Source organism: Pristis pectinata, chromosome 1 (assembly GCF_009764475.1).
Source record: "Pristis pectinata isolate sPriPec2 chromosome 1, sPriPec2.1.pri, whole genome shotgun sequence".
Taxonomy (NCBI): Eukaryota; Metazoa; Chordata; class Chondrichthyes; order Rhinopristiformes; family Pristidae; genus Pristis; species Pristis pectinata.
This window is the reverse complement of record NC_067405.1, coordinates 78,971,286-78,998,357: the sequence shown is the minus strand read 5'-3', so window position 1 is coordinate 78,998,357 and position 27,072 is coordinate 78,971,286. Positions and strand designations below refer to the sequence as shown.

General features: G+C 45.2%; 1 protein-coding gene across 3 annotated transcripts in view; it reads left to right on the top strand.

Annotated features, from left to right (window-relative positions):
* ical1 (islet cell autoantigen 1-like) overlaps positions 1–27,072 on the top strand; it is a 109,372-nt gene that overhangs the window by 77,519 nt on the left and 4,781 nt on the right. For all 3 annotated transcript variants that reach the window (XM_052023459.1, XM_052023452.1, XM_052023467.1), the window contains 3 exons: positions 5,656–5,754; positions 25,238–25,498; positions 26,899–27,009. In XM_052023459.1, coding sequence (XP_051879419.1) covers positions 5,656–5,754; positions 25,238–25,498; positions 26,899–27,009 — 471 coding nt within the window. The remainder of the gene's footprint in view (positions 1–5,655; positions 5,755–25,237; positions 25,499–26,898; positions 27,010–27,072) is intronic.

The window sequence follows — 27,072 nt, the reverse complement described above, 5'->3', positions numbered from 1 at the left end:
AACTAGGCCGGTCATCTGTCGGAGCCATCAAAGAGAATTCAACGTACAACAAATGCAGATGCTGGAAATCTGAAATAAAAACACAGATTGGTGGAAATACTCAGCAGGTCAGGCAGCATCTGTGGAGAAAAAGAGTGTTAACATTTCATGTCAATGCTGTGATGAAAGCTCAGCAACCTGAAAACGTTAACTGTTTCTTCACAGATGCTGTCTGACTTGCTGAGTGTTTCCAGCATTTTTAGTTCTCTGGTAAAAGAGTATTATTGTTTTCTGAAGGTGTCTACTAATTTCTTTCAAAATTATAAAGTTGAAGAGCACAAGAAATAAGAACAGGAATAGACTAACCAACCCAGTGTGTCTGCTCCAACATTCAAATAGATTGTGGCTGCTCTAGTCTTTGATACACTTTCCCACTCTCTCCCCACATCCCTCAATTTAGGATCTCTATATCCCATTTAAATAATCATTTGCTTTTTCATTCTTCCTTCCAAAGTGGATAACCACACATTTTTCCACATTATGCTCCCATCTGCCAACTTCTTGCCCACTCACTTGACCTATCTATATCCTTCTACAGACTCTGTGTTTTCCTGGCAAACTGCAAACCAACCTTTTGTATCAGCAGCAAATTTGTCTACACAATGTCTACGTCAGTCCATGAACCCATGAACACTACCTCTTTATTCCTTTTCTTTGCACGATTTATTTATTTTTGTAATTTATAGTAATTTTATGTCTTTACACTGTACTGCTGTCGCAAAACAATAAATTTCACGTCATATAAGCCAGTGATAATAAATCGGATTCAGATTTTGATTCACTACACTGAATCCCTGCATCCAATATTATAATATAAATAATTGAGGTATCCCATTACTTACTGATTGTCAGTTTGAAAATGACCCATCATACTGACTCTGCTTTCTGTTAGCCAATGGCCGTCCATGCCAATAAATTACTCCCAACCCCTTAGCCCCCTTGTCCTGTGCAGTTACCTTTATGTGGCACTGGTGCAAATCCAAATGCACTAATCACTTAAAAACATTTAAGAACGCTGCTAGTTAAACAAAACTGTACATTGCATAATACATTCTGGTCTCATGCAGTCAGTTCTTTTACTCGTCTTGGGGTGCAGTCATCATTGGAAAGATTCCTGCACCCCAGTGCCCATCCCTATTTGCCCTCAAGGAAGTGGTGGTGATCTGCCATTTGGAACCTCAGCAGTCCTTCTGGTGAAGATGCTCCCACAGTTGGGAGGGCATTCCAGAATTCAGAGCCAGCAACGATGAAGGAAATCAGAATGGTATGTAACTTGGAGGAGAATCCCACGTGCCTGCTGCCCTTGTTTTTGATGCTGGTCTAGTTTTTGGGAGGAAGTGTGAGAGTAGCCAGAGCAAGTAACTGCAGTGTAGATGGTGCAGAATGGGGTGACAAATGGGCTGACTTGGGTGTCGTTATAACTGCATTGAACTGCAAGGGGAGAGTATTGCATTACGTTTCCAACATACCTGGCAATGATGGAAAGGCTTTTGGGTGTCAGGAGGCATGCAACTTGCCTCAAGTGCTGTCTGATGTGCTCTTGTAGCGATGGTATTTATGCAGCTAGTCCAACTGGTGTACTTCAGCCCCACACCACCACCCCCCTCCCCCACCCCCACCCGCCCCATATCCCCTCCTGGATCCAGCAGTGGGAATGCATTGAATGTCAAAGACAGGCGATCAGATTTTCTCTTCTTGGCGAAAGTGATTGCTTCATATGTGTGCCAATTATCAGCCTTTGCCTGAGTGTTATCTGTGTCTTGCTGCATGCAGGCACAGGCTGTTTTATTTACTAGTGAATTGTAAATGGAATTGAACATTGTACAGTCATCAGATGAAGATGGCTGGGTCTAGGACTGTCCAGAGAAGCTCCTGGGGCTGGGATAATTGACCTCTAACAACCACAACTGCCTTCCTTAGTGCAAAGTATAACTTCAGTGATCTCCCTTTGATGCCCAATGACTTCAGTTTTACCAGGGCACTGTGATGCCAAATTTGATTAATGTCTTGATGTCAAGGACAGCCACTCTCATCTCACTTCTGGAATCCACATTTGGACCAAGCGGTGGTGGTGAATACCAAATTGGGCATTGATGAGTAGTTTATTGGTGAGTAAGTGCTGCTTGATAGCACCGTCAATGACACCGTCCATTGCTTTGCTGATGATTTGAGAGTAGACGATTGGGCAGTTAAATTTGTTGTGCTCTTTGTGGGAAGGACATACTTGGGGCAGTTTGCAGATTGTTGGGTAGATGCCAGTATTGTAACAGGTGAGGCTAGTTCTAGGGTGCAAGTCTTCAGTACAATGGGTGGGATGTTGTCTGGTCTTACAGCCTTTGCTTTTGGCTGTTTTTGTGGATATGATGTAGATAAACTGAATTAGCTGAAGGCAGGCTTCTGTGATGGTGGGGATCTGAGGAGGGAGCTGAGGTGGATCACCCTCTCAGCATTCTGCTGAAGATGACTGTAACTGTGCCGCTCGTGCTGGCCCTGACTTCGCTGAGGATAGGGATGTTTTTGGAGTCGGCTCCTTCTATCAGCTTTTGTAACTAGTTGTGGTAGGACTGCAGAGCTTTGATGTGATCAGTTGGTTGTGAGGTTGCTTAGTTCTGTCTATAACTTGCTGGTTTTGCTATTGAGCCTGGTAAGTTGTGTTACAACTTCACCTTGTTGCACTCCTCATTGAACTCAAGTTAATCACTGTCCTGGTACAGTGAAAGACATGTTGGGCCTTGAGATCGTGGAGGTGTCCACACCTGCTGCTGTGGATGGTCCACAACACCTCATTCCCCTCATTCCTCTTCATTAAAATGAATGGATTTGCTAACCCTGCGCAGAGGACAGATTCCCCAGTGTCACAGGAAGCCAGCTCTCTTTTGCTGGAGTTTAGTTGCTGAATATAAACAGCAAACCTTGTCAGAAAGTTTGGGAGTCCCAAACTTCCTGGCACATGGGGAAATAATTGATAAATGACGATGTGCATCTTCTACCTGTTCTTCATTTTACGTTGGCTAAAAATTATGCAGGTTGCTGTCCAAGAGAATTCTGTACTGTCATTGGGTGCTGAACCAGTCTGATGATGTTTCTGCTGTATGTAAGCAGTTCACTCGAGCTGATGTCAGGAGGGGAGTGGGCAGTCTCGTGGGGATTGCCTTCTCTGAGGTCTGCTTTTCTACAGCCGGCGAAATCCAGGCCAATATAATTCCAGTTTATTCATGAGTAGGGGCTCCAAATAGAAGCAAAAAAACCAAAGAACCGCTGGGGAAACCATCCTATCTTCTTCTCCTAGAGAAAGCAGGAACATTTGTGCTGGCTATCATGTATCACACTGTATTTACAGCACATAACTCACACCCTTGTCCCAAAGAGGTCAATGACAGTGCAAATGGTGCACAAGGGTCTCTTCCCTCTTTCCTTTGTCTCACCCTGTCATCCTACTCATATGAGGAGCTTTATGAAGAGCATTTGATGTCTCTGGGACTGTACTCAATGGAGTTCAGGAGGATGGGGGATCTGATTGAAATCTACCGGATACTGAAAAGCTTGGATGGAGTGGATGTGGAGAGGATGTTTCCATTAGTAAGAGAGTCCAGGATCCAAAGGCACAGCGTCAGAATAAAGGGATGTCCCTTTAGAACTGAGATGAGGAAGGATTTCTTCAGAGGGTGGTAAATGTGTGGAATTCATTGCCACAGAGGACTGTGCAAGCCCAGTCATTGGGTACATTTAAGGCAGAGATTGATAGGTTCTTGATTGTTAAAGGGGTTAAGGGTTACGGGGAGAAGGGGGGTGAATGGGGATTGAGAAAAAAATCAGCCATGATTGAATGGTGGAGCAGACTCGATGGGCCGAATGTCCTAATTCTGCTTCTTTAATGGTCCTATTATATTCCCTTCCTTTCCTTTAAAACTGTTTGTCACAGCTACACACTGAGGTAAGTGTTTCCACGTTCTCACCTCTGGGTAAAGAAATCAGTATGGTTTAATGGGCAGAAAAGAAAGATGGCAAGCTTTGATCACCAGAACTTCTCCAGAGTTGTGATCTTCCCTCATTGCATCCAATTCTCATTTAGTATTTAGACCAGGGCCACTGAGCAAACCCAGCAGTGGGTACAGAGGTCTACTGAATTTAACAGCCGGACTCGTTATAATTTAAGACCTGCCAGATTACCATTTCGTGGCTGGAGGATGCTGAAACAGCAAGTGTTTGCAGAGTTACTTACCACAGTAGCCACTCCTGCTTCCCTGATTTTCTGAACACTAGGGAACATAGTGTTTCACTGATATTTCATTCAAACTCACAGTTGTGCAATGGAATGCTGATTTTAATCTGTTGATGAACGTTCTGCCTGTCCACGCCAAGAGGTTTCAAAGGATGGAAGCCATCGTCATTAAGGTAACGGTGGGCGAATGTGTTTGCCTTAGGGATCAATTCCCTGAATCTTCACCTCCTTCTTTGTCCTGCCCTTTTTTTAAGTTTCTCATTTTGTTGGGATCTGAGCAAGACCAACATTTATTGCCCATTCCTTAATTGCCCATGAGAAGGTGGTGGTGAGCTGCCTTGAACTGCTTCAGTCTCTCTGGTGTAGGTGTTTTTAGAGTGTTGTTGGGAAGGGAGCTCCAGGAGTTTGACCCAGTGACAATGGAGTACCAGGAATGCTTTTCCAAGTCAAATGGAGAGCAACCTGGAGGGGAATGTGCAGGTGATGGTGACCCCACGCACATTCTGCCTTCCTCCTTGGTGGTGCAGGCTGTAGTTTTGGGAAGTGCTGTTTGGGAGTAGCTTTGGCAAGTAACTGCAATATATTTTCTAGCTGGTACACATTGCAAACACTGTGTGTCAGTGATGGAGGGAACGAACGTGCATCATAGTGGGTAGGTGTCAATCAAACAGACTGTTTTGTCCTGGATAATGTCAAGCTAATTGACTGCTGTTGGCACTGAACTCATCCAGGCAAGTGGAGATTCCGTCACACTCCTGACTTGTGCCTTGTGGATGATGAAAAGGCCTTGGAGTATCACTCCTAGCAGGACACCCGGTTTCTGATCTCCTCTTGTAATCTCAACATTTCTGTGATCGCCTGATTGAGTTTCTGATCAATGGTGACCCTCAGGTTGTTGATGGTGGGCGCTCAGTAATGGTAATGTCATTGTTTGTCAAGAAAAGGTGGTTAGACACTCTCATGTTAGAGATACCTATTGCCTGGCACTTTTGTGGCAACAAATGAAGCTTGGAACTGAGCAGCCCATGGCTGAACAATGTTAAGGTCTGGCTGTGTGCAGGCATACTGAACAGATCCATGCAGGTGTTTGTGCTACATTACAGTCAAACACCAGTGTCCTTTATTCTTCTGCAATGCCCAGGGTTTGACTGCTCTCTTTAAGCCAGGTTGTTGGGAGTGGTGCTGATCTGTCCTGCTTTATACCGGCACAGAGCAGGTACTAAGATGGAGAATCCGCCTTGATTAATTTGCCCTTTGTGGAAGGGAATTTCTGTAAGTGTGTCATGGATCCCTTACTGGCTTTGCTGTGGAAAGAAGAACATAATGTTTGGTTTTATTTATCAATCCTTAAATTTATTCCTCATAACCTTGTTCTGTGCTGTTCCATCTGACAGGGAAACAGAGTGAAGTACCAGTGAGCACTGCCGGCCAGGATCTCTCACAGCTACATGCACTGGAACCTGCCAGCGACAAAAAGGATTTCTACGAGACGGGTAAAGCCAAATGCATGCTCACACTCTCCACTTGGTGCTGGTGGAATGTATTACCCAGAGCTTAGACAAAAGAAATGTTGACTGTTGTATTTTGTTTGAGTATCAGAGTCACATTGAAAGTCGTAACTGGGTGAGAGGTGTATTGACAGGCACATTGTCAGCAGAGGGAGGTAGATCAGGGGGTTCAGCCCCTGAAATCTATATCTGTTGTTTAATCAAATCGTGGCTATAGGTTTGGGGGGAGAATTTGTGATGTGGTTGTGGAGGGAATGTCTGAGACCAGCAGATAACTGATTGGCAACTAACATTGGCAAATAACTTATGATACATGTATATAATTACACTAACATTTATCATTATTGACATTTTGGGTGATAGAAAGGAGTTACAGGCAGGTAGTCACACCGGGGCCACGAGAGTCAGGCAAGTGGGTCACAGTCAGGAGGAGGAAAGGGAAGAGTCAGCTACTAGAGAGTACCCCTGTGGCTGTACCCCTTGATAATAAGTTCTCCTGCTTGACTACTGTTGGGGGAGACAGACTACCTGGGGAAGCAACAGTGGCAGTGCCTCTGGCACAGAGTCTGGCCCTGTGGCTCATAAGGGTAGGGAAAGAGAGAGGGCAGTAGTGATAGGGGACTCTATAGTTAGGGGGCAGACAGGCGATTCTGTGGACGCAGGAAGGAAACACGGATGGTAGTTTGCCTCTCAGGTGCCAGGGTCCGGGATGTTTCAGATCACGTCCAAGGTATCCTGCAGAGGGAGGGAGAGCAGCCAGAGGTTGTGGTACATATTGGTACCAACGACATAGACAGGAAAAGGGATGAGGTCCTGAAAAAAGACTATAGAGAGTTAGGAAGGAAGTTGAGAAGCAGGACCACACAGGCAGTAATTTCAGGATTACTGCCTGTGCCACGCGACAGTGAGTTTAGGAATAGGATGACATGGAGGTTAAATGAGTGGCTGAGGGATTGGAGTAAGGAGCAGGGATTCAGATTTCTGGATCGTTGGGGCCTCTTTTGGGGCAGGTACGACCTGTTCAAAGAGGATGGGTTGCACTTGACTCCCAGGGGGACCAATATCCTGGCGGGGAGTTTTGCTAAGGCTACTGGGGAGAGTTTAAACTAGAATTGTTGGGGGGTGGGATCCGAACTGGTGAGACTGGGGAAAAGGTGTTTGGCTCTCAAATAGAGAAAGCTTGTAGTCAGTACAAGAGGGAGGATAGGCAGGTGATAGAGAAGGGACGTGCTCAGACAGACTGTTTGAGATGTGTCTATTTTAACGCAAGGAGTATTGTGAATGAGGCGGATGAGCTTAGAGCTTGGATCAATACTTGGAGCTATGATATGGTGGCCATTACAGAGACTTGGGTGGCTCAGGGACAGGAATGGTTACTTCAAGTTGCGGGTTTTAGATGTTTCAGAAAGGACAGGGAGGGAGGCAAAAGAGGTGGGGGAGTGGCACTGTTGATCAGAGATAGTGTCACGGCTGCAGAAATGGTGGACGTCATGGAGGGACTGTCTACGGAGTCTCTGTGGGTGGAGGTTAGGAACAAGAAGGGGTCAGTAACCTTACTGGGTGTTTTTTATAGGCCGTCCAATAGTAACAGGGATATGGAGGAGCAGATAGGGAAACAGATCCGAGAAAGGTGTGAGGATAACAGAGTTGTTGTGATGGGAGATTTTAATTTCCCAAATATCGATTGGCATCTCCATACAGTGAGGGTGGAGTTTGTTAGGTGTGTTCAGGAAAGATTCTTGACACAATATGTAGATAAACCTACAAGAGGAGAGGCTGTGCTTGATTTGGTATTGGGAAATGAACCTGGTCAGGTGTCAGATCTCTCAGTGGGAGAGCATTTTGGAGATGGTGATCATAATTCTATCTCCTTTATGATAGCACTGGAGAGAGATAGGAACAGACAGACTAGAAAGGCGTTTACTTGGAGTAAAGGGAATTATGAGGCTCTCAGGCAGGAAATTGGAAGCTTAAATTGGGAACAGATGTTCTCAGGGAAAAGTACGGAAGAAATGTGGCAAATATTCAGGGGATATTTGTGTGGAGTTCTGCATAGGCATGTTCCAGTGAGACAGGGGAGTCACGAGAGGATACAGGAACCGTGGTGTACAAAGGCTATAACAAATCTAGTCAAAAGGAAAAGAAAAGCTTACAAAAGGTACAGAGAGTTAGAGATCTGGAAGAGTATAAGACTAACAGGAAGGAGCGTAGGAAAGAAATTAGTAGAGCCAGAAGGGGACATGAGAAGGCCTTGGCGGGCAGGATTAAGGAAAACCCCAAGGTATTCTACAAGTATGTGAAGAGCAAGAGGATAAGATGCGAAAGAATAGGACCTATCAAGTGCAACAGTGGGAAAGTGTGTATGGATCCGGAAGAAATAGCAGAGGTACTTAATGAATACTTTACATCAGTATTCACTACGGAAAAAGATCTGGGTGATTGTAGTGAGGACTTGCAACAGGCTGAAAAGCTTGAGCATGTAGATATTAAGAAAGAGGAGGTGCTGGAACTTTTTGGAAAGCATCAAGTTGGATAAGTCGCCGGGACCGGATGAGATGTACCCCAGGCTGCTGTGGGAGGCGAGGGAGGAGATTGCAGAGCCTCTGACAATGATCTTTGTATCATCAGTGGAGACAGGAGAGGTTCTGGAGGATTGGAGAGTTGCAGATGTTGTTCCCTTATTCAAGAAGGGGAGTAGAGATAGCCCAGGAAATTATAGACCAGTGAGCCTTACTTCAGTGGTTGGTAAGCTGATGAAGAAGATCCTGAGAGGCAGGATTTATGAACATTTGGACAGGTATAATATGATCAGGAATAGTCAGCATGGCTTTGTCAAGGGCAGGTCCTGTCTTACAAGCCTGATTGAATTTTTTGAGGATGTGACTAAACACATCAATGAAGGGAGAGCAGTAGATTGTAGTGTATATGGATTTCAGCAAGGCATTTGATAAGGTACCCCATGCAAGGCTTATTGAGAAAGTAAGGAGGCATGGGATCCAAGGGGACATTGCATTGTGGATCCAGAACTGGCTGGCCCACAGAAAGCAAAGAGTGGTTGTTGAAGGGTCATATTCTGCATGGAGGTCGGTGACCAGTGGTGTACCTCAGGGATCTGTTCTGGGACCCTTACTCTTTGTGATTTTTATAAACGACCTGGATGAGGAAGTGGAGGGATGGGTTAGTAAGTTTGTGGATGATACAAAGGTTGGAGGTGTTGCAGATAGTATGGAGGGCTGTCAGAGGTTACAGCGGGACATAGATAGGATGCAAATCTGGGCTGAGAAGTGGCAGATGGAGTTCAACCCAGATAAGTGTGAAGTGGTTCATTTTGGTAGGTCAAATATGATGGCAGAGTAATGGTAGGGCTCTTGGCAGTGTGGAGGATCATAGGACGCTCAAAGCAGCTGCACAGGTTGACTCTGTGGTTAAGAAGGCATATGGTGTGTTGTCCTTCATCAATCGGGGAATTGAATTTAGGAGCCGAGAGGTAATGCTGCAGCTATATAGGACCCTGGTCAGACCCCACTTGGAGTACTGTGCTCAGTTCTGGTCACCTCACTACAGGAAGGATGTGGAAGCCATAGAAAGGGTGCAGAGGAGATTTACAAGGATGCTGCCTGGAATGCGGAGCATGCCTTATGAAGGCAGGTTGAGGGAACTTGGCCTTTTCTCCTTGGAGCGACGGAGAATGAGGGGGGACCTGATAGAGGTATATAAGATGATGAGAGGCATTAATTGGGTAGATAGTCAGAGGCTTTTCCCCAGGGCTGAATTGGTTGCCACAAGAGGACATAGGTTTAAGGTGCTGGGGAGCAGGTATAGGGGAGATGTCAGGGGTAAGTTTTTTTACTCAGAGTGGTGAGTGCGTGGAATGGGCTGCCGGCAACGGTGGTGGAGGCGAATACGATAGGGTCTTTTAAGACACTTTTGGATAGGTACATGGACCTTAGAAAAATAGAGGGCTATGGGTAAGCCTAGTAATGTCTAAGGTAGGGACATGTTCAGCACAGCTTTGTGGGCCGAAGGGCCTGAATTGTGCTGTAGGTTTTCTATGTTCCTATGTTTCTATTTTATTTTGCATTAATGCAGGATAAAAAAGATCAGTCCAAAACTCCTCTTTATGAACTGAAAGAAATAAAACCCTATATTTAAACAACAATATTTATATTGAGCCTTAACAAAGCCAAATATGTTAAGATGCTTCACAGAAACATTATCAACAAGATTTGATGTGGAGTTCTATAAGGAAACACTGGGACAAATGACAAATGAGCAAAGGTTTAGCTGAAGGAAGGGCTGGTGGACAAGGTTTAGGGAGAGATTTCAGGAGTTTCAGGGTTTGGTCATTTTAAAAGGTACCTTATGTTATCCAACTTTATAAGGTTCTTAGAATCCTGGAATTGTTACAGAACAGGATGGTCCTTCATTGTTGTTTTAACCGAGTGTGCGGAGAAGGTAGCTTTGTGTTTGACAGTAAGAACCACTTTTTATCATTTAGACTCAGTTGACACACACTCCCCTCGAGGTCGGAAGACCATTGGTTCAATTTCCACTCCAGAAAGTTACACGTATATTTTACAAATTTTTTTCAATACATTACTGAAGCATTGCTGGACTATCAATGGTTTCTTCTTTTAAATGAAGTGTTAACCAAAAACTTGTTTATCTGGATCTGTATATGGCTCTTGTTAAATAATGGGACTGATTTTTCATTGAGGTGCGTATGGATCTGCTGGTAGATCCATAGGCACCTCAATGTCCATATCCCTCCATTCTCTACACATTCATGTGCCTATCTAAGAAGCTCTTACTTAGGCACATAAATGTGCAGAGAATGGAGGGATATGGACATTGTGTAGGCAGAAGAGATTAGTTTAGTTAGGTGTTTTATTAATTGGTGTTTAATTACAAGGGAGCTGTCAGAGGGAGGTTTTTCACCCAGAGAGTGGTTGGTGCGTGGAATGCGCTGCCTGGGGTGGTGGTGGAGGCTGATACGTTGGTCAAGTTCAAGAGATTGTTAGATAAGCATATGGAGGAATTTAAGATAGGGGGATATGTGGGAGGAAGGGGTTAGATAGTCTTAGGAGTGGTTTGAAGGTCTGCACAACATGGTGGGCTGAAGGGCCTGTATTGTGCTGTATTGTTCTATGGTTCTATGGCACAACATCATGGGCTGAAAGGCCTGTCCCTCTGCTGTACTGTTCCACCATCTGGCAGTGGATGTTGTCGATATGGACTTTAGTAAGGCCTTTGACAAGGTCCCTCATGGCAGGCTAGTCTGGAAGGTTAGATCACATGGGATCCAGGGGAGATAGCGGATTGGATTCATAATTGGCTCAGTGGTAGGAAGCAGAGGGTGATGGTCAAGGGTTGTTTCTCAGACTGGAGGCCTGTGTCTAGTGGTGCGCCACATGGGTCGGTGCTGGGACCTTTGTTATTTGTAATTTATATAAACAATTTGGATGTGAATGTACAAGGCATGGTTAGTAAGTTTGCAGATGATACTAAAATAGGTGGTGTTGTAGACAGTGTGGAAGGTTATGAAAAATTACAGGGGGATCTTGATCAGCTAGGTATGTGGGCTGAGGATTGGCAAATGGCTTTCAATCCAGATAAATGTGAGGTATTGCATTTTGGCAGATCAGACCAGGGGAGGACTTGTACAGTGAATGGTAAGGCCCCTGGGAGTGTTAAGGAACAGAGGGACCAATTGCATAGTTTGCTGAAAGCGGTGTCTCAGGTAGATAGAGTGGTGGAGAAGGCATTTGGCATACTGGCCTTTATCGATCAGGGCACTAAGTATAGAAATTGGGAAATTATGTTGCATTTATATAAGACATTGGTGAGGCTGCACTCGGAGTACTGTGTACAGTTTTGGTCACCCTGTTATTGGAAAGATGTTATTAAACTAAAAAAAGTGCAGAAAAGATTTACCAGGATGTTGCCCGAACTTGGGGCCTGAGTTACAAGGAGAGGTTGCATAGACTAAGACTTTATTCCTTGGAACGTATGAGATTGAGTGGTGACCTGATGGAGGTATAGACAGGGAGAAAGCACATAAGTCTTTTTCCCAGGGAGGGGGTGCTAAAAGCAAGTGGGCATAGGTTTAAGATCAGGGACAGCAGGGGCAGCTTCACGCAAAGGGTGGTGCGTACTTGGAATGAGCTGCCAGAAGTAGTGGTTGAGGCGGGTGTATTAGCAACACTTAAAAGCCAGCTAGATAAGTACATAGATAGGAGAGGTTTAGAGGGCTGTGGGCCAAATGTGAGCAGATGGGACTAGTTCACTGGACAACACAGTCGGCATAGACGTGTTGGACCAAAGGGCCTGTTTCCATGCTGTATGACTCTATGACTGGGCAGCAGCTCTCGGCAACCCACAGCAGAGGGTCAGTGATCTCAGGTCATGAGGGCGGAGGAAGGAGAAAGAGAAGGCAGGAGGGAGCCACAGGAATGAGGGAAGACCTGCCCATTTATTCCCCACCTCCTTCCCTTCATTCCATGGTCCACTGTCCTCTCCTACCAGTTTCCTCCTCCTTCAGCCTTTCCCTCTTCTACCTATCGCCTCTCAGCTTCTTACATCTCCCCCCAATCCATCCACCTCTTTCCCCTCTCACCTGGACTCACCTATCATCACCTGCCAGCCTGTGCTCCTCCCCATCCCCCCACCTTCTTATTCTGGCTTCTGCCCTCTTCCTCTCCAGTCCTGATGAAGGGTCTCAACCCAAAACATCAACTGTTTATTTCCCTCCTTAGATGCTGCCTGACCTGCTGAGTTCCTCCACCACTTCTTGTGTGCGTTGCTCCAGATTCCAGCATCTGCAGAATCTCTTGTGCGTCTGTGTTCCCACATTATACTCCAGATTTTGGCCCCCAGCTTAATTTATCTGTATCCCTTTGTAGCCTCCTTAGGGCATCTTCTCCTCTTACTTTCCTACCTATCTGTATGCCATCAGCAGATTTAACAACCGTACCTTCAGTTCCTTCATCCAACTCCAAGATCATAATTGGATTTCTGTGAACAGAAGGCCCCAGAGAGGAGATTGACTAGAATTACACCAAATCAGAACTTTTGCACATCAAGGGAGATTAAATATCTTTGTTCTCTTTTCCTTCCAGAAGAGAATAGATTGGGATTGACCTGATGATTATGATTAAGAATGAGGTGGGCAAGGAGTTTCCACTTGGTATGGGAGACTGAAACTATAAGCTATAAATGGGATAGTCTCTCGTGGACCTAATAGGGAAACCATGAGAAATTTCCTTTAACTGAGAGTGGTTAGAATGTGGAACTTGATATCACAAGGAATGGCTGTGGTGACCAGAGTAGATGGATTTAAAACAAAGCAAAGCAAACACATGAAGGAAAGGGGCGTTTATGTGTTTTACTTGCAGTAGGGTGAGGCAAGCCTTGTGCAATGCAAAAGCACTGACGTAGGCGGGTTGGGTCAAGTGGCTTATTCATAGAAACACAGAAAACCTACAGCACAATTCAGGCCCTTCGGCCTACAAAGCTGTGCCGAGCATGTCCCTACCTCAGAAATTACGAGGCTTACCTATAGCCCTCTATTTTTCTCAGCTCCATGTACCTATCCAAAAGTTTCTTAAAAGACCCTATCGTATCCGCCTCCACCACCGTTGCTGGCAGCCCATTCCACACACTCACCACTCTCTGAGTAAAAAAAACTTACCCCTGATATCTCCTCTATACCTACTCCCCAGCAACTTAAACCTGTGTCATCTTGTGGCAACTATTTCAGCCCTGGGGAAAAGCCTCTGACTATCTACCCAATTAATGCCTCTCATCATCTTATAAACCTCTATTAGGTCCCCCCTCATCCTCCGTCGGTCCAAGGAGAAAAGGCCGAGTTCCCTCAACCTGCTTTCATAAGTCATGCCCAGCAATCCAGGCAGCATCCTTGTAAATCTCCTCTGCACCCTCTCTATAGCCTCCACATCCTTCCTGTAGTGAGGCGACCAGAACTGAGCACAATACTCCAAATGGGGTCTGACCAGGGTCCTATATAGCTGCAGCATTACCTGTTGGCTCCTAAATTCGATTCCCCGATTGATGAAGGACAATACACCATATGCCACAGAGTCAACCTGTACGCTTTGAGCGTCCTATGGACTCGGACCCCAAGATCCCTCTGATCCTCCACGCTGCCAAGAGTCCTACCATTAATACTATATTCTGCCATCATATTTGACCTACCAAAATGAACCACTTCACACTTATCTGGGTTGAGCTGCATCTGCCACTTCTCAGCCCAACGTTGCATCCTATCTATGTCCCGCTGTAACCTCTGATAGCCCTCCATACTATCCACAACACATCCAACCTTTGTATCATCCACAAACTTATTAACCCATCCCTCCACTTCCTCATCCAGGTTGTTTATAAAAATCACAAAGAGTAAGGGTCCCAGGACAGATCACTGAGGTACACCACTGGTCACCGACCTCCATGCAGAATACGAGCCTTCAACAACCACTCTTTGCCTTCTGTGGGCCAGCCAGTTCTGGATCCACATTGTAATGTCCCCTTGGATCCTATGCCTCCTTACTTTCTCAACAAGCCTTGCATGGGTACCTTATCAAATGCCTTGCTGAAATCCATATACGCTACATCCACTGCTCTCCCTTCATCGATGTGTTTAGTCACATCCTCAAAAAATTCAATCAGGCTCGTAAGACAGGACCTGCCCTTGACAAAGCCATGCTGACTATTCCTAGCCATATTATACCTCTCCAATTGTTCATAAATCCTGCCTCTCAGGATCTCACTGGTCTATAATTTCCTGGGCTATCTCTATTCCCTTTCTTGAATAAAGGGACGACATCCGCAACCCTCCAATCTTCTGGGACCTCTCCCGTCTCCATTGATAATGAAAAGATCATCGTCAGAGGCTCCGCAATCTCCTCCCTCGCCTCCCACAGTAGCCTAGGGTACATCTCATCCGGTCCCATCGACTTATCCAACTTGATGCTTTCCAAAAGCTCTAGCACCTCCTCTTTCCTAATATCCACATGCTCAAGCTTTTCAGCCTGCTACAAGTCCTCACTACAATCACCCAGATCTTTTTCCGTAGTAAATACTGATGTAAAGTATTCATTAAGTACCTCCGCCATTTCTTCCGGATCCATACACACTTTCCCACTGTTGCACTTGATAGGGCCTATTTTTTTGCATTTTATCCTCTTGCTCTTCACATACTTGTAGAACGCCTTGGGGTTTTCCTTAATCCTGCCTGCCAAGGTTTCTCATGTCCCCTTCTGGCTCTCCTAATCTCCTTCCTAAATTCCTTCCTATTAGCCTTATACTCTTCCAGATCTCTAACATCACCTAGCTCTCTGTACCTTTTGTAAGCTTTTCTTTTCCTTTTGACTAGATTTGTTATAGCCTTTGTACACCACGGTTCCTGCATCCTCTCGTGACTGCCCTGTCTCATTGGAACATGCCTATGCAGAACTCCACACAAATATCCCCTGAATATTTGCCACATTTCTTCCGTACTTTTCCCTGAGAACATCTGTTCCCAATTTAAGCTTCCAATTTCCTGCCTGAGAGCCTCATAATTCCCTTTACTCCAAGTAAACACCTTTCTAGTCCGTCTGCTCCTATCTCTCTCCAATGCTATCGTAAAGGAGATAGTGATCATAATTCTATCTCCAAAATACTCTCCCACTGAGAGATCTGACACCTGACCAGGTTCATTTCCCAATACCAAATCAAGCACAGCCTCTCCTCTTGTAGGTTTATCTACATATTGTGTCAAGGATCCTTCCTGAACACACTTAACAAACTCCACCCCATCTACACCTCTTACTGTCTGGAGATGCCAATCAATGTTTGGGAAATTAAAATCTCCTATCACAACAACTCTGTTATTCTCACATCTTTCTAGGATCTACTTCCCTATCTGCTCCTCAATATCCCTGTTACTCTTGGACGGCCTATAAAAAAAACACCCAGTAAAGTTATTGACCCCTTCCTGTTCCTAACCTCCACCCACAGAGACTCCGTAGACAGTCCCTCCATGACGTCCACCATTTCTGCAGCCGTGACACTATCTCTGGTCAACAGTGCCACTCCCCCACCTCTTTTGCCTCCCTCCCTGTCCTTTCTGAAACATCTAAAACCCGGCACTTGAAGTGACCATTCCAGTCGCTGAGCCATCCAAGTCTCTGTAATGGCCACCACATTGTATCACCAAGTATTTATCCAAGCTCTAAGCTCATCTGCCTCGTTCACAATACTCCTTGCGTTAAAATAGACACATCTCAAACCGTCGGTCTGAGCACGTCCCTTCTCTGTCACCTGCCTATCCTCCCTCAAGTACCTACTACTAGCTTTCTCTATTTGAGAGCCAAACACCTCTTCTCCAGTTCAGATCCCACCCCCCAACAGTTCTAGTTTAAACTCTCCCCAGTAGCCTTAGCAAAACTCCCCGCCAGGATATTGGTCCCCCTGGGAGTCAAGTGCAACCCGTCCTCTTTGTACAGGTCATACCTGCCCCAAAAGAGGCCCCAATGATCCAGATCATTGATATATCTATGGAGGAACAAGAGACTGCAGATGCTGGAATCTGGAGCAACACACAAAATGCTGGAGGAACTCAGCGGGTCGAGCAGCATCTGTTGGGGGAAAGGAATTGTCGATATTTCAAGTCAAAACCCAGTCCTGATGCAGCTTAATTCCTCCAGCAGGTTGTTTGTGGCTTATTCCTGTGCTTGGAATAAAAACTGGGGGAGTTTTCCTGGTGCCCTGACCACCGTTTATTTTTGCTCAAACAGCAGTAAAATCAGGCCAGCTTGCCATTTACAGTATGTCATTGCTATTGGTGGGACCTTGTATGCACATTGGTTACCATACAAAGTTACTGCAGTTCAGAAGTATTTTGGTGAATATAAGGAGTACTGAGACATCCCAAGGATGTGAAAGGCACTCCATTAATGCAAGTTCTACAATCTGTAATCCACTGGTGATCTACTCATGGGCCAACATGCCTGTCACTCTGCTCCAGACACTGGGGGTATGCTGGGTGAAATCAGAAACTTCACATATTGTGCTCCGCATGGGATATAGCAATGTTGTCCCAAACCTAATTGGCAACCTAAAGATCAGGAGTTCAAATCCCACGATGGGTTTATAGCGACATTGATTCAGTCCATCTAATAACCTGTGGGATATTAACAGAGAAATGATTTGTAAAAACTTATAGGTGTGTAAAGAACCTCACTGGATCACAAATGTTTTAAGGAAAAAAATATCTCCCAGCCTGTGACTCGAGGCCTATACCATGCGGTTGACTCTTAACCTGGTAAGTTGTCAGGGCAGCTAGAAAATATAATAAATGTCCATATCCAGAGATTCAAATTTAAGGCCAACACAAAAAAAATTAATAATTTATAAAGTTAACAGCGGCCTTGATAATGAATGCAGGTATTCATGTGGTTAAATTTACTGTGAGTTATTGGGAGTCTCATTCATTTTAAGAAAAATTCCAAACTTAAGTAGCTTTGCTGGATGAATAGGGTTTTAGGCAGAGACAATGGACAAGTTAATTGGATTGTTCAACAACTTATTTATATTGTGGCTTCAGTAGGAAAAATTGCATTTCACCAGAATGTGATCAAGCAGAAATTTTGCTATAAACAGAAGCTTTGTTCACCTGTCGACCGGAGTTGCTGGAAAAACTGCCTAATAAATGTCAAGAAGTATAGGAAGGAAAGTTGGCAGATGGATTAGATATTGGGCTATAATATACATTTTCAAGCTCTGTGGGACTGTATAGGGTGCTCCCTGAGTGCATTCCAAATGAACCCAGGATATCCAAGCACCGTTGTTGCTGTAAAACCAACACCGTTTGGATGTTAGCCCAGTTGCACAATGCTGCACTTATTCAGCAAGTAATAGGACATCTGTTTGAGAGGCCACGGGATGGCTGATGAAGGACATGCAAAATACCAGATGTTATGGGAAATGGGAGGAGCTCTTTACACTGCATCTGACCCATGTTGTACCTTCCCTGCGAGGGTGTTGGAGTTTTACTCTGTACCTAATGTGCAGTACCTGCCCCGAGTGCCTGCAGCTGTGACGGGTGCATTTCCTTTACACCTGCTCCTGCAGATCCTTGATTTCACATTCCACCAAGGCCTTGCCCATCCCCAATTCTGTAGCCTACTTCAAAGACCCTTCCCCGTCACTGACATTGATTCCCCCCTCCCCCACACTGACACCCTTCACCCCACACTGACTCCTTCCCCTGCACTGAGACCCCTCCCCAACACTGACACCTCTCACCCCACACTGACACTGAGACACCTCCCCTGCACCAACCCCCCTCCTCCCCACACGACACCTCCCCCCCCCCCCCCCCCCCCCAAACCAAGACCCCTCATCCCACAGCTCTTGTCTGTAACCTATCTGCTTATTGGAGTTCAGCAGACTGAGGTGATCCTGACAGTAGAGGCTGAGAAGCCCTTTCGCTGACTGGGTTTATCCAGAAAGGGGCATAGTCCTGGAACAAGTGGTCTCAGACTGAGACGAGAGGTGATTTCAGAGGATAGTAAATCTCTGGAGTTCTTTATGACAGAGAACTATAGAAGCAGGGTCATTGAACATATTTACGGCAGAGGCTGACATACCTTTAAACTTCAAGGTGGTTGAGGGTTGTGGGGAGAGAGCAGGGAAGTGGGGCTGAGGGGAGGCCATAATCTTACTGACTGGTGGAGTGGGCTCGAGGGACCTATGAAACTGCAGCTGCTGCAGTTTCCTGTGTTCTTATTTAAACAGCTAAACACTACCAGTTCTGCTCAGTTAGTGACCTTGCATTGCAACATACATCTAGCAGATGAAGCCTCAACATCATGGGTTATGTTAAATGAGCTGGGATCTTATTCCCTCTATTAATGAAGGCGAAGGGATTCCAAGGATATGAAGGGGGAGCTGAGGGGAGACAGTGTAACCTGACAATTCAGGAGTGAAGTGAAGAAACAGTTCTAATGCAACTTGTGGAAGCTTAAAATCTCTGCTGTGTAAGGCAGATGTTAACTTTAAGTCTGAGGTGGATAGATCTTTGTTAACCAAACATATTATGGGATATGGGGCAAAGATATGCATGTGGAATTGGATCAGACTGCATGCTCGAGACCTCCTCCGATTCAATGTCCCTGGGTCCTTATGTTTTTTTTAACCTCAGTAATTGTACCTCACATGTCATAGGAAACAACAAAGAGTTTACTCAGTGAGCTTCTGAAGCAAGTAGCCAAACCCTACAGGTCAGAACACTGGCAGTTCCAAAGTGGCATGAAAATTGATGGAGCCATAGATAACAAAGAAGCTTACCTAAGGATACAGCAGGACATAGATCAGCATAGAAAGTCAGGTGGAACTTAATCCAGATAAGTGTGAGATAATGCACTTTGGGAGGTGAAATTATGGTAGTACTTCTGGAGTAGATGACAGGGACCTTAGTAGTGTTGATGTACAGAGAAATATTGGGGTACAAGTCCATAGCTCCCTGAAAATGGCAGTACAGGTGGATAGAGTAGTGAAAAAGGCATTTGGTATACTTGCCTTCATGGCCAAGGCATTGAGTAAAAGAGTTGGGACGCCAGGTTGCAATTGTACAAAACATTGGTTAGACCGCACTTGGGGTATTGTGTACAGTCCTGGTCACCACACTTTGGGAAGTATGTGGTAGCAATAGAGAGGACGCAGAAGAGATTCATCAGGATGTTGCGGAATGGAGGGCTGTAGTTATAAGGAGAGTTAGGATAGACTCAGTTTGTTCTAAGATAAGATAAGATCTTTATTAGTCACATGTACATCGAAACACACAGTGAAATGCACCTTCTGCGTTGAGTATTCTGGGTGACCTTATGGAGGTTTATAAAATTATGAGGGGCATAGATAGCATACATAGTTAGAGCCTTATTCCCAGGGCAGGGGAGTCCAGAACTAGAGGGCGCAGGTTTGAGGTGAGAGGGGAGAAATTTAAAGGAGATCTGAGAGGTGCTTTTCCATACAGAGATAATAGGCAATTGGTTTATTATTGTCACATGTACCCAGATACAGTGAAAACCTGTTGTTAGTGTACCATCCAGACAGATTATTCCATACATAAGTACATCGAGGTAGTAGAAATGGAAAAGAAAGAGAATGCAGAATATCGTGTTACAGTGACAGAGAATGTGCAGTGCAGGTAGACAAATAAAACATGAAGGTGCTGGGTATCTGGAATGAACTGCCAGTGGAACTAGTAGAGGCAGATACAATTACAGAACTGAAAAGGCGTATTGGTATTGGTTTATTATTGTCACTTGTACAGAGGTACAGTGAAAAACTTGTCTTACAAACCGATCGTACAGGTCAATTCATTACACAGCGCAGTTACATTGAGATAGTACAGAGTGCATTGATGTAGTACAGGTAAAAACAATAACAGTACAGAGTAAAGTGTCACAGCTACAGAGAAAGTGCAGTGTAATAAGGTGCAAGGTCACAAGAAGGTAGATCATGAGGTCATAGTCCATCTCATTGTATAAGGGAACTGTTCAATAGTCTTATCACAGTGGGGTAGAATCTGTCCTTAAGTCTGATGGTCCGTGCCCTCAGGCTCCTGTATCTTCTACCCGATGGAAGAGGAGAGAAGAGAGAATGTCCCGGGTGGGTGGGGTCTTTGATTATGCTGGCTGCTTCACCAAGACAACGAGAGGTAAAGACAGAGTCCAAGGAGGGGAGGCTGGTGTCCGTGATGCGCTGGGTTGTGTCCACAACTCTCTGCAGCTCCTTGCGGTCTTGGGCAGAGCAGTTGCCGTACCAAGCTGTGATACATCCAGATAGGATGCTTTCTATGGTGCATCGGTAAAAGTTGGTGAGAGTCAAAGGGGACAAACCAAATTTCTTTAGCCTCCTGAGGAAGTAGAGGCGCTGGTGAGCTTTCTTGGCCGTGGCATCTACATGATTTGACCAGGACAGGCTGTTGGTGATGTTCACTCCCAGGAACTTGAAGCTGTCAACCCTCTTGACCTCAGCACCATTGATGTAGACAGATAGTTGGATGGGAAAGGAGTAAAGGGGTACAGGCCTAATGTGGGCAAATGGGATTACTGTAGATAGGCCTCAGGGTCGGCATGGACGAGGTGGGCAGAAAGGGCTGTACGATTCTATATGATTCAGAGTGCCAAGGGCTGTCTCTCACTGATTAGTAACCAGGGCTGGAAGTGAATGATCAACATCAGGTGGGGACAGAAGTGGATTTGAGTTGTGGTAACCCAACGGAAGTTGTGTTTCCCCATGTCTTTATCCCCTTCGTTCCACCTTTTCTCACTGTGCTACATGCGACACCCTCTGTGCCTGTGGAGGCTTCGTTCTCATTCTTTGTGACCTGTGGCGTAGCGATCAGATCAGTTTTAGATTCAGTCTAAAGTCGCCCCGAGTACTTTTTCTTGTTTTTACCTTCAGCGCCAACAAGCTGACAGTGTAACATCACCCCAGTACTGAGGCCACACTGGGACAATCCCAGAACTGGTGGAACTGGTTGTGACTCGTACACAAAGCAGGTCAGATCAGACACCCAGTGCCATAGGAATGAATGAGAACATTTTGTAGCCAGTTTCAAACACTTTTCAAACCTTTATCAGATTTAAGCTTGGGTAGGAGAAATCAACACTGAATAAATATAGTGCTGTTTGCATTCCCCAGGCTGTTATGTGAATAGAAGTTGTGTGTTGAAGGGAGGGAGTCTACTACCATCTGAAGGCACTGATTATTTCTGTGTAATGGGACTCTGTAGAGACTGGACTGACTGGCTGGAGCTCATTTTCTGTCAGTGCTTCATTTCCTTTTGCTTTAAGCATCCATTCAAACTCAGATAGCTTGGTGTAGACAACCTAGAGCTGTCATTTGGTACAGAAGTAACTTGTAGTTTCGGGGACAATGTCAAGGATTCTAAGTTAGAATGCGTTGACCTTCTCCCCCAGCTCCCTTCTCTGCCACTGAGCATCAACCTCGATCTTTGTCCATTTAAGTCATCACTTTGTTCTATGGGATATGGGCGATGATGTCATCTCCATTTAACGCCTTCCCTAGTTACGGGAGAAATTACCTTCTCTCTGAACTATTACAGTAACAATAACTCATCTCGCAATCACTGAAAAATATTTAGGATACTCTCCCTTTAAATGTCTGTTACCTTGAAAAAGCCCGTCACCCAAACCAGTGATTCACAAATAGGAGATTTGATAACTAAAACACTGAGGGAACTTGTCAAAATTGTTTGAACCAAATGTTCTTCTGACACTTTTCTCTCAGTTTAAAATAATTCGCGTGACAATTTTTACCTTTGTTTTTGGATTCCATTCCTCTCAGGATGTTGCTAAAGATTAAATTAATCCTGTAGCCTTTTCACTCTGCTAATAGAACAACGGCATTTTGTTTAATTTTTTTTCTCTGGAACGTCACAAACTGAGGAGTGACCTGATAGAAATCTATAAAGTTATAAGAGGCACAGATAGACAGTCAGAGTCTGTTTTGCAAGATGGAAATGTCAAATTCTAGAGGGTGAAGGTTCAAGGTGAGGGGGAAAATTTAAAGGAGATATGCAGGGTAAGTATTTTACAGAGGGTGGTGGGTGCCTGGAATGGGCTGCCAGGGAGGTGGTGCAAGCAGATATGATAGTGCTGCTTAAGAGGCAGTTAGACACATGAACAGGCAGATAGGTTGAGTTTAATTTGTCATCGTCAGCACAGACTTTGTGGGCCAAAGGGCCTGTTCCTGTGTTGTACTGTTCCAATGTCTAAACAAAGACAAAGTATAGGTTAGGGTTAACCAGCCACTTCAATTCCACATCCCACTCCCATACTGACATGTCTAAACAAAAAGGTCTGGCTTCTGCCCTCTTCCTTTCCAGTCGCGATGAAGGGTCTTGACCTGAAACGTTGACTGTTTATTTCCCTCCATAGATGCTGCCTGACCTGCTGAGTTCCTTCAGCATTTTGTGTGTGTTGCTTGTGAAGGATTGTGTTTGGAGCATCTGCAATGTTCTAACCTCATTCCTCTAAAGTCTCTGCAGCCTGTGTTTTCCCCATTCACAATTCCCCATGTGTATGTTGTCTCCCAGTTAACCAGCACAACATTTTTAAAGTTCTTGTGAGTAAATACCCCACCTTTAGCAAACTCTGCTGAAGAGAAGTGTAACCTGTACTGCAGCTTCCAGGTTTCCACGGTTAACTCTGTATGTGCAGGAGCATTACAGTGGAGCATGGTCCAACTAGAACTTGACAAGCAGCCCCTCAAGTACTCATACAGCAGCTGCAATCTCTCACAATCCATGGAAACATGGAACATAGACTTGTCCAGGCTGCAGAAGTGACAGGTAGACTAGCAGCCAATGAACCAGTTTAAAAACCTGTTCTACTGCACGTCCTGGACAGCAGTTTTCGCTCTAACACTTTCGAACCTAGAACAGTACAGCACAGCAACAGGCCCTTCAGCCCACCATGTTGTGCCAAGCTAATGATGCCAAATTACACTCATCCATTCTGCCTGCACATGGTCCATAACCCTCCATTCTGTCCACATGCATGTGCCTATCTAAGAGCCTCTTAAACGCCTCTATCGTATCTGCCTCCACCACCAGACCTGGAAGCATATTCCAGGTACCCACCACTCTCTGCATTAAAGAACTTGCCCCTCTCACCTTAAATGCATGCCCTCTGGTATTAGACATTTCGGCCCTGAGAAAAAGATACCAACTGTCTACTCAATCTATGCCTCTCATAAATTTATAAACTATCACATCTCCCCTCAGTTTCTACTGCTCCAGAGAAAAAAAATGCAAGTTGTCCAACTTCTCCTTATAGTACATGCCCTCTAATCCAGGCAGCATCCTGGTAAACCTCTTCTGCACCCTCTCCAAAGCCTCCACATCCTTCCTATAATGGGGTGACCAGAACTGAATGCAATACTCCAGATGCAGCCTAACTAGAGTTTTATAAAGCTGCAACATTTCCTGATTCTTGAACTCAATGCCTCAACTAATAAAAACAAGCATGCCGTACACCACCTTTACCACTCTATCAACCTGTGTTGCCACTTTCAGAGAGCTGTGGACTTGGACCCCAAGATCCCTTTGTAAATCAATGCTGTTAAAGGCCCTGCCTTTAAATGTGTACTCGCCCTTTACATTTGATTAATGTTTGACACATAAAAAATTGAAAATAACTAATTCACTGGTAATGAAGCACATACTGTAGGTTGTCTTGACAATGATATAAATGTACCATAGAACAATACAGCACAATACAGGCCCTTCGGCCCACCGGGTTGTGCTGCCCTTCAAACCACACCTGAGACTATCTAACCCCTTCCTCCCACATATCCCTCTACCTTAAATTCCTCCATATGCTTATCTAACAATCTCTTGAACTTGACCAACGTATCAGCCTCCACCACCACCCCAGGCAGCGCATTCCATGCACCAACCACTCTCTGGGTGAAAAACCTCCCTCTGACATCTCCCTTGAACTTCCCACCCATTACTTTAAAGCCATGTCCTCTTGCATTGAGCACTGATGCCCAGGGAAAGAGGCGCTGGCTGTCCACTCTATCTATTCCTCTCAATATCTTGTATACCTCTATCATGTCTCCCCTCATCCTCCTTCTCTCCAATGAGAACAGCCCTAGCTCCTTTAGTCTCTCCTCATAATCCATACTCTCTAATCCAGGCAGCATCCTGGTAAATCTCCTCTGCACCCTCTCCAACGCCTCCACATCCTTCCCATAATGAGGCGACCAGAACTGGACACAATACTCTAAGTGTGGCCTAGGTTAGTTCTTTCTTTATTGTTTCCCATTTTATTTTCATTCATTCCTCATACCTTTCAAAGTTGCCATTTTGATCTGTCTGTTTTATTTTTAATCCCACTGGTTGTGAAATAATCTTAATCTTAGTGAGCTCACTCACCAGCAAAGGCTGCAGGTCTTCCATCCTGAGGACGAGGAGGTCTAGATGTTTAGTAGTTACAGACAACTCCAGGAATGGCATGTGCAGTGGACTGAATGCCCCTTGCCATTTCTGCCACTCCATTTCAACAGTGACTGGACCTCAAAAGAGTTGCTTTGGGCAGTATGGAAGATGTGAAAGACCCTATGAAGTGCACATAATATTTTTATTTCTTGAGTGCAATTTTCACAGTTTTGTGAGCCAGTGGTTAATTTTATTTCTTCTCATTTCTCGCTCTCGATCTATTCCAATGAGTTGCACTGATTACCTTCATTGTCTTCAGACCCAGAGTTTAGAGAGTACCTTGAGCCACTGCCCCTGTTACTCTCTGATTGGACTCTGTAATGTTTAGCCTCTCAGTGTTTATAGGAGTTTGCCATTTACAGCAAGTATCCCACTGAATGAGTGCTGTTCTGTAAGGTGTTGTTTGCGTGACCGTAGCCCTCTGTGTTGCAGTGCCCAAGGACCTGCTGGCTGACGTGCTAGAGAGCGATGATCTGGAGAAGCACGAGCTGACGTTCTTGAATGACTTGCTGAACCCAAACCCCAGTGCAGCCAGTGACTTCAGCCACGAGTGGCAGAGCACGTTCGATAGCTCGGGACTTAGTCCGGGCCCCACGATGGAAGGTGCTGACCTCAAAGCAGCCGAGGCTCCCGCGAGTTTCCTGCCATCCCAGCTCTTTGACCTCAGCCACAACACAGCAGGAGCTTTCATTGGTGAGTCGGTAGCTCACTCAGCCTCGTGCTTTCCCGTCACCTCTGCACATGCATGTGCTCAGCAATCACATTGTTCTGCAAAGGTTAATGTATTACCCAACCACTTCCAGAAACACAAAGGCAGAAGATATCTCTCTGTGTGAGTGTTCAGTTGCTGCAACTTATTTTGTGTACAAGTGTTGTGCCATCACTATCAGCTTCCCCTTACTTCTTATTCACTACAAACCATCCGTTACTGCTGATTAGACTGAAGCCCAGTCCCAACCTGCCGCCAGAAGCGACCCTTTGCCTAATTGACTCATTGATTCCTTTCCCTACACCTTGGCCATTGAGAGGTCTTCGGTCTTGTCAGTTCTGTTGAGCAAGGGTAGCCTGCCAGCATTTGTCACCCATCCCTGTTTCCCAAAGGGCAGAGTGGACCAGAGTGTGTGAGACTGAGGCCCCCAGAGAAGGAGTGGCAGGAGCAGCATCAGTGGGCTGCTACAGTACGGTTTGTCCTGCTCATTTATTTCTGGCTCCGACTCACTAATTAATCTGTTTAACAACCTCCCACTGTTGATACTTGCACTTGTGACGATTGGGTTGTTAGTCCAGGAACTTAACCAGAGGTTACTACAGCCGAAGCAAATCCACAACCTCTGCATGTGTTCACTGCGCACTGTGCTCCATTGTCCCTGTTCATTGATCTGATCTGGTCCAATATGTGTGGTGGGGGCAAAGGGGGACATGTATGTGCTCCCCATACAACATTGAGCGCTTGTCAGTATGTGTGTATAATATGCATATGGTTGACATTACTGTATACTCCCCTGCCTGTCACCTCACCAGACTCCCACCAAGGGTATGCTCCTGAAGAAGATAAGCACCTAGGAGAAGTGCCCAACTCATAATGCCTTTCAGTCCAAGTTGGCAGGATATTGGGTAATGGAGAGCATCACATTCTGAGCCTCACACTGTCCTCACACAACAATTAATGTGTTGGGTTCACTAGATAGCAATCAAAACTGGGGACCTTGGTTAATCTTATTCTCTGTCTCCTTAGCTCAGAGATACTGGGACAAATCTCAGAATTCCTACAGTTGTTTGGTTGAGACAAACTGTGCCCTGAATCAGTGGTCCAATGCAGTCAAACCCAGAAAGAGTGCTCTGTAATGGGTCACCTCGTGACAATCTCCAGTGTGGTCTCCACGATATAGTCTTTGAAAGGAGAATAAAGTAGGTTCTGTTAAAGTCAAATTTGAACCATCAGAGAGAGAATTCTCTCTTAAAAGTTCATTTGGTTGGGCAGGTATATGAGGTGGAGCTGAGCAACCCTTCTATTGCCAATGTACAATCATTACTATCACAGCTTGTAGTGCCCTTGGAGGACAATGTACTGATTATACTTTTCTCTTTTTAAGGTTGGACTGATCCACCCAAACCACAGCCAGTGCCACTTCCAGTCCCACAACAACCAGAGCCAAAAGTACCAGCACATCCATCCCAGAACCTACCAAAGATCCCATCCAAAGGTTAGTGGGAGAGATTGATGGTAGGGCTGTGATTTAAATTGTCAGATAGTTAGTTTCATATCT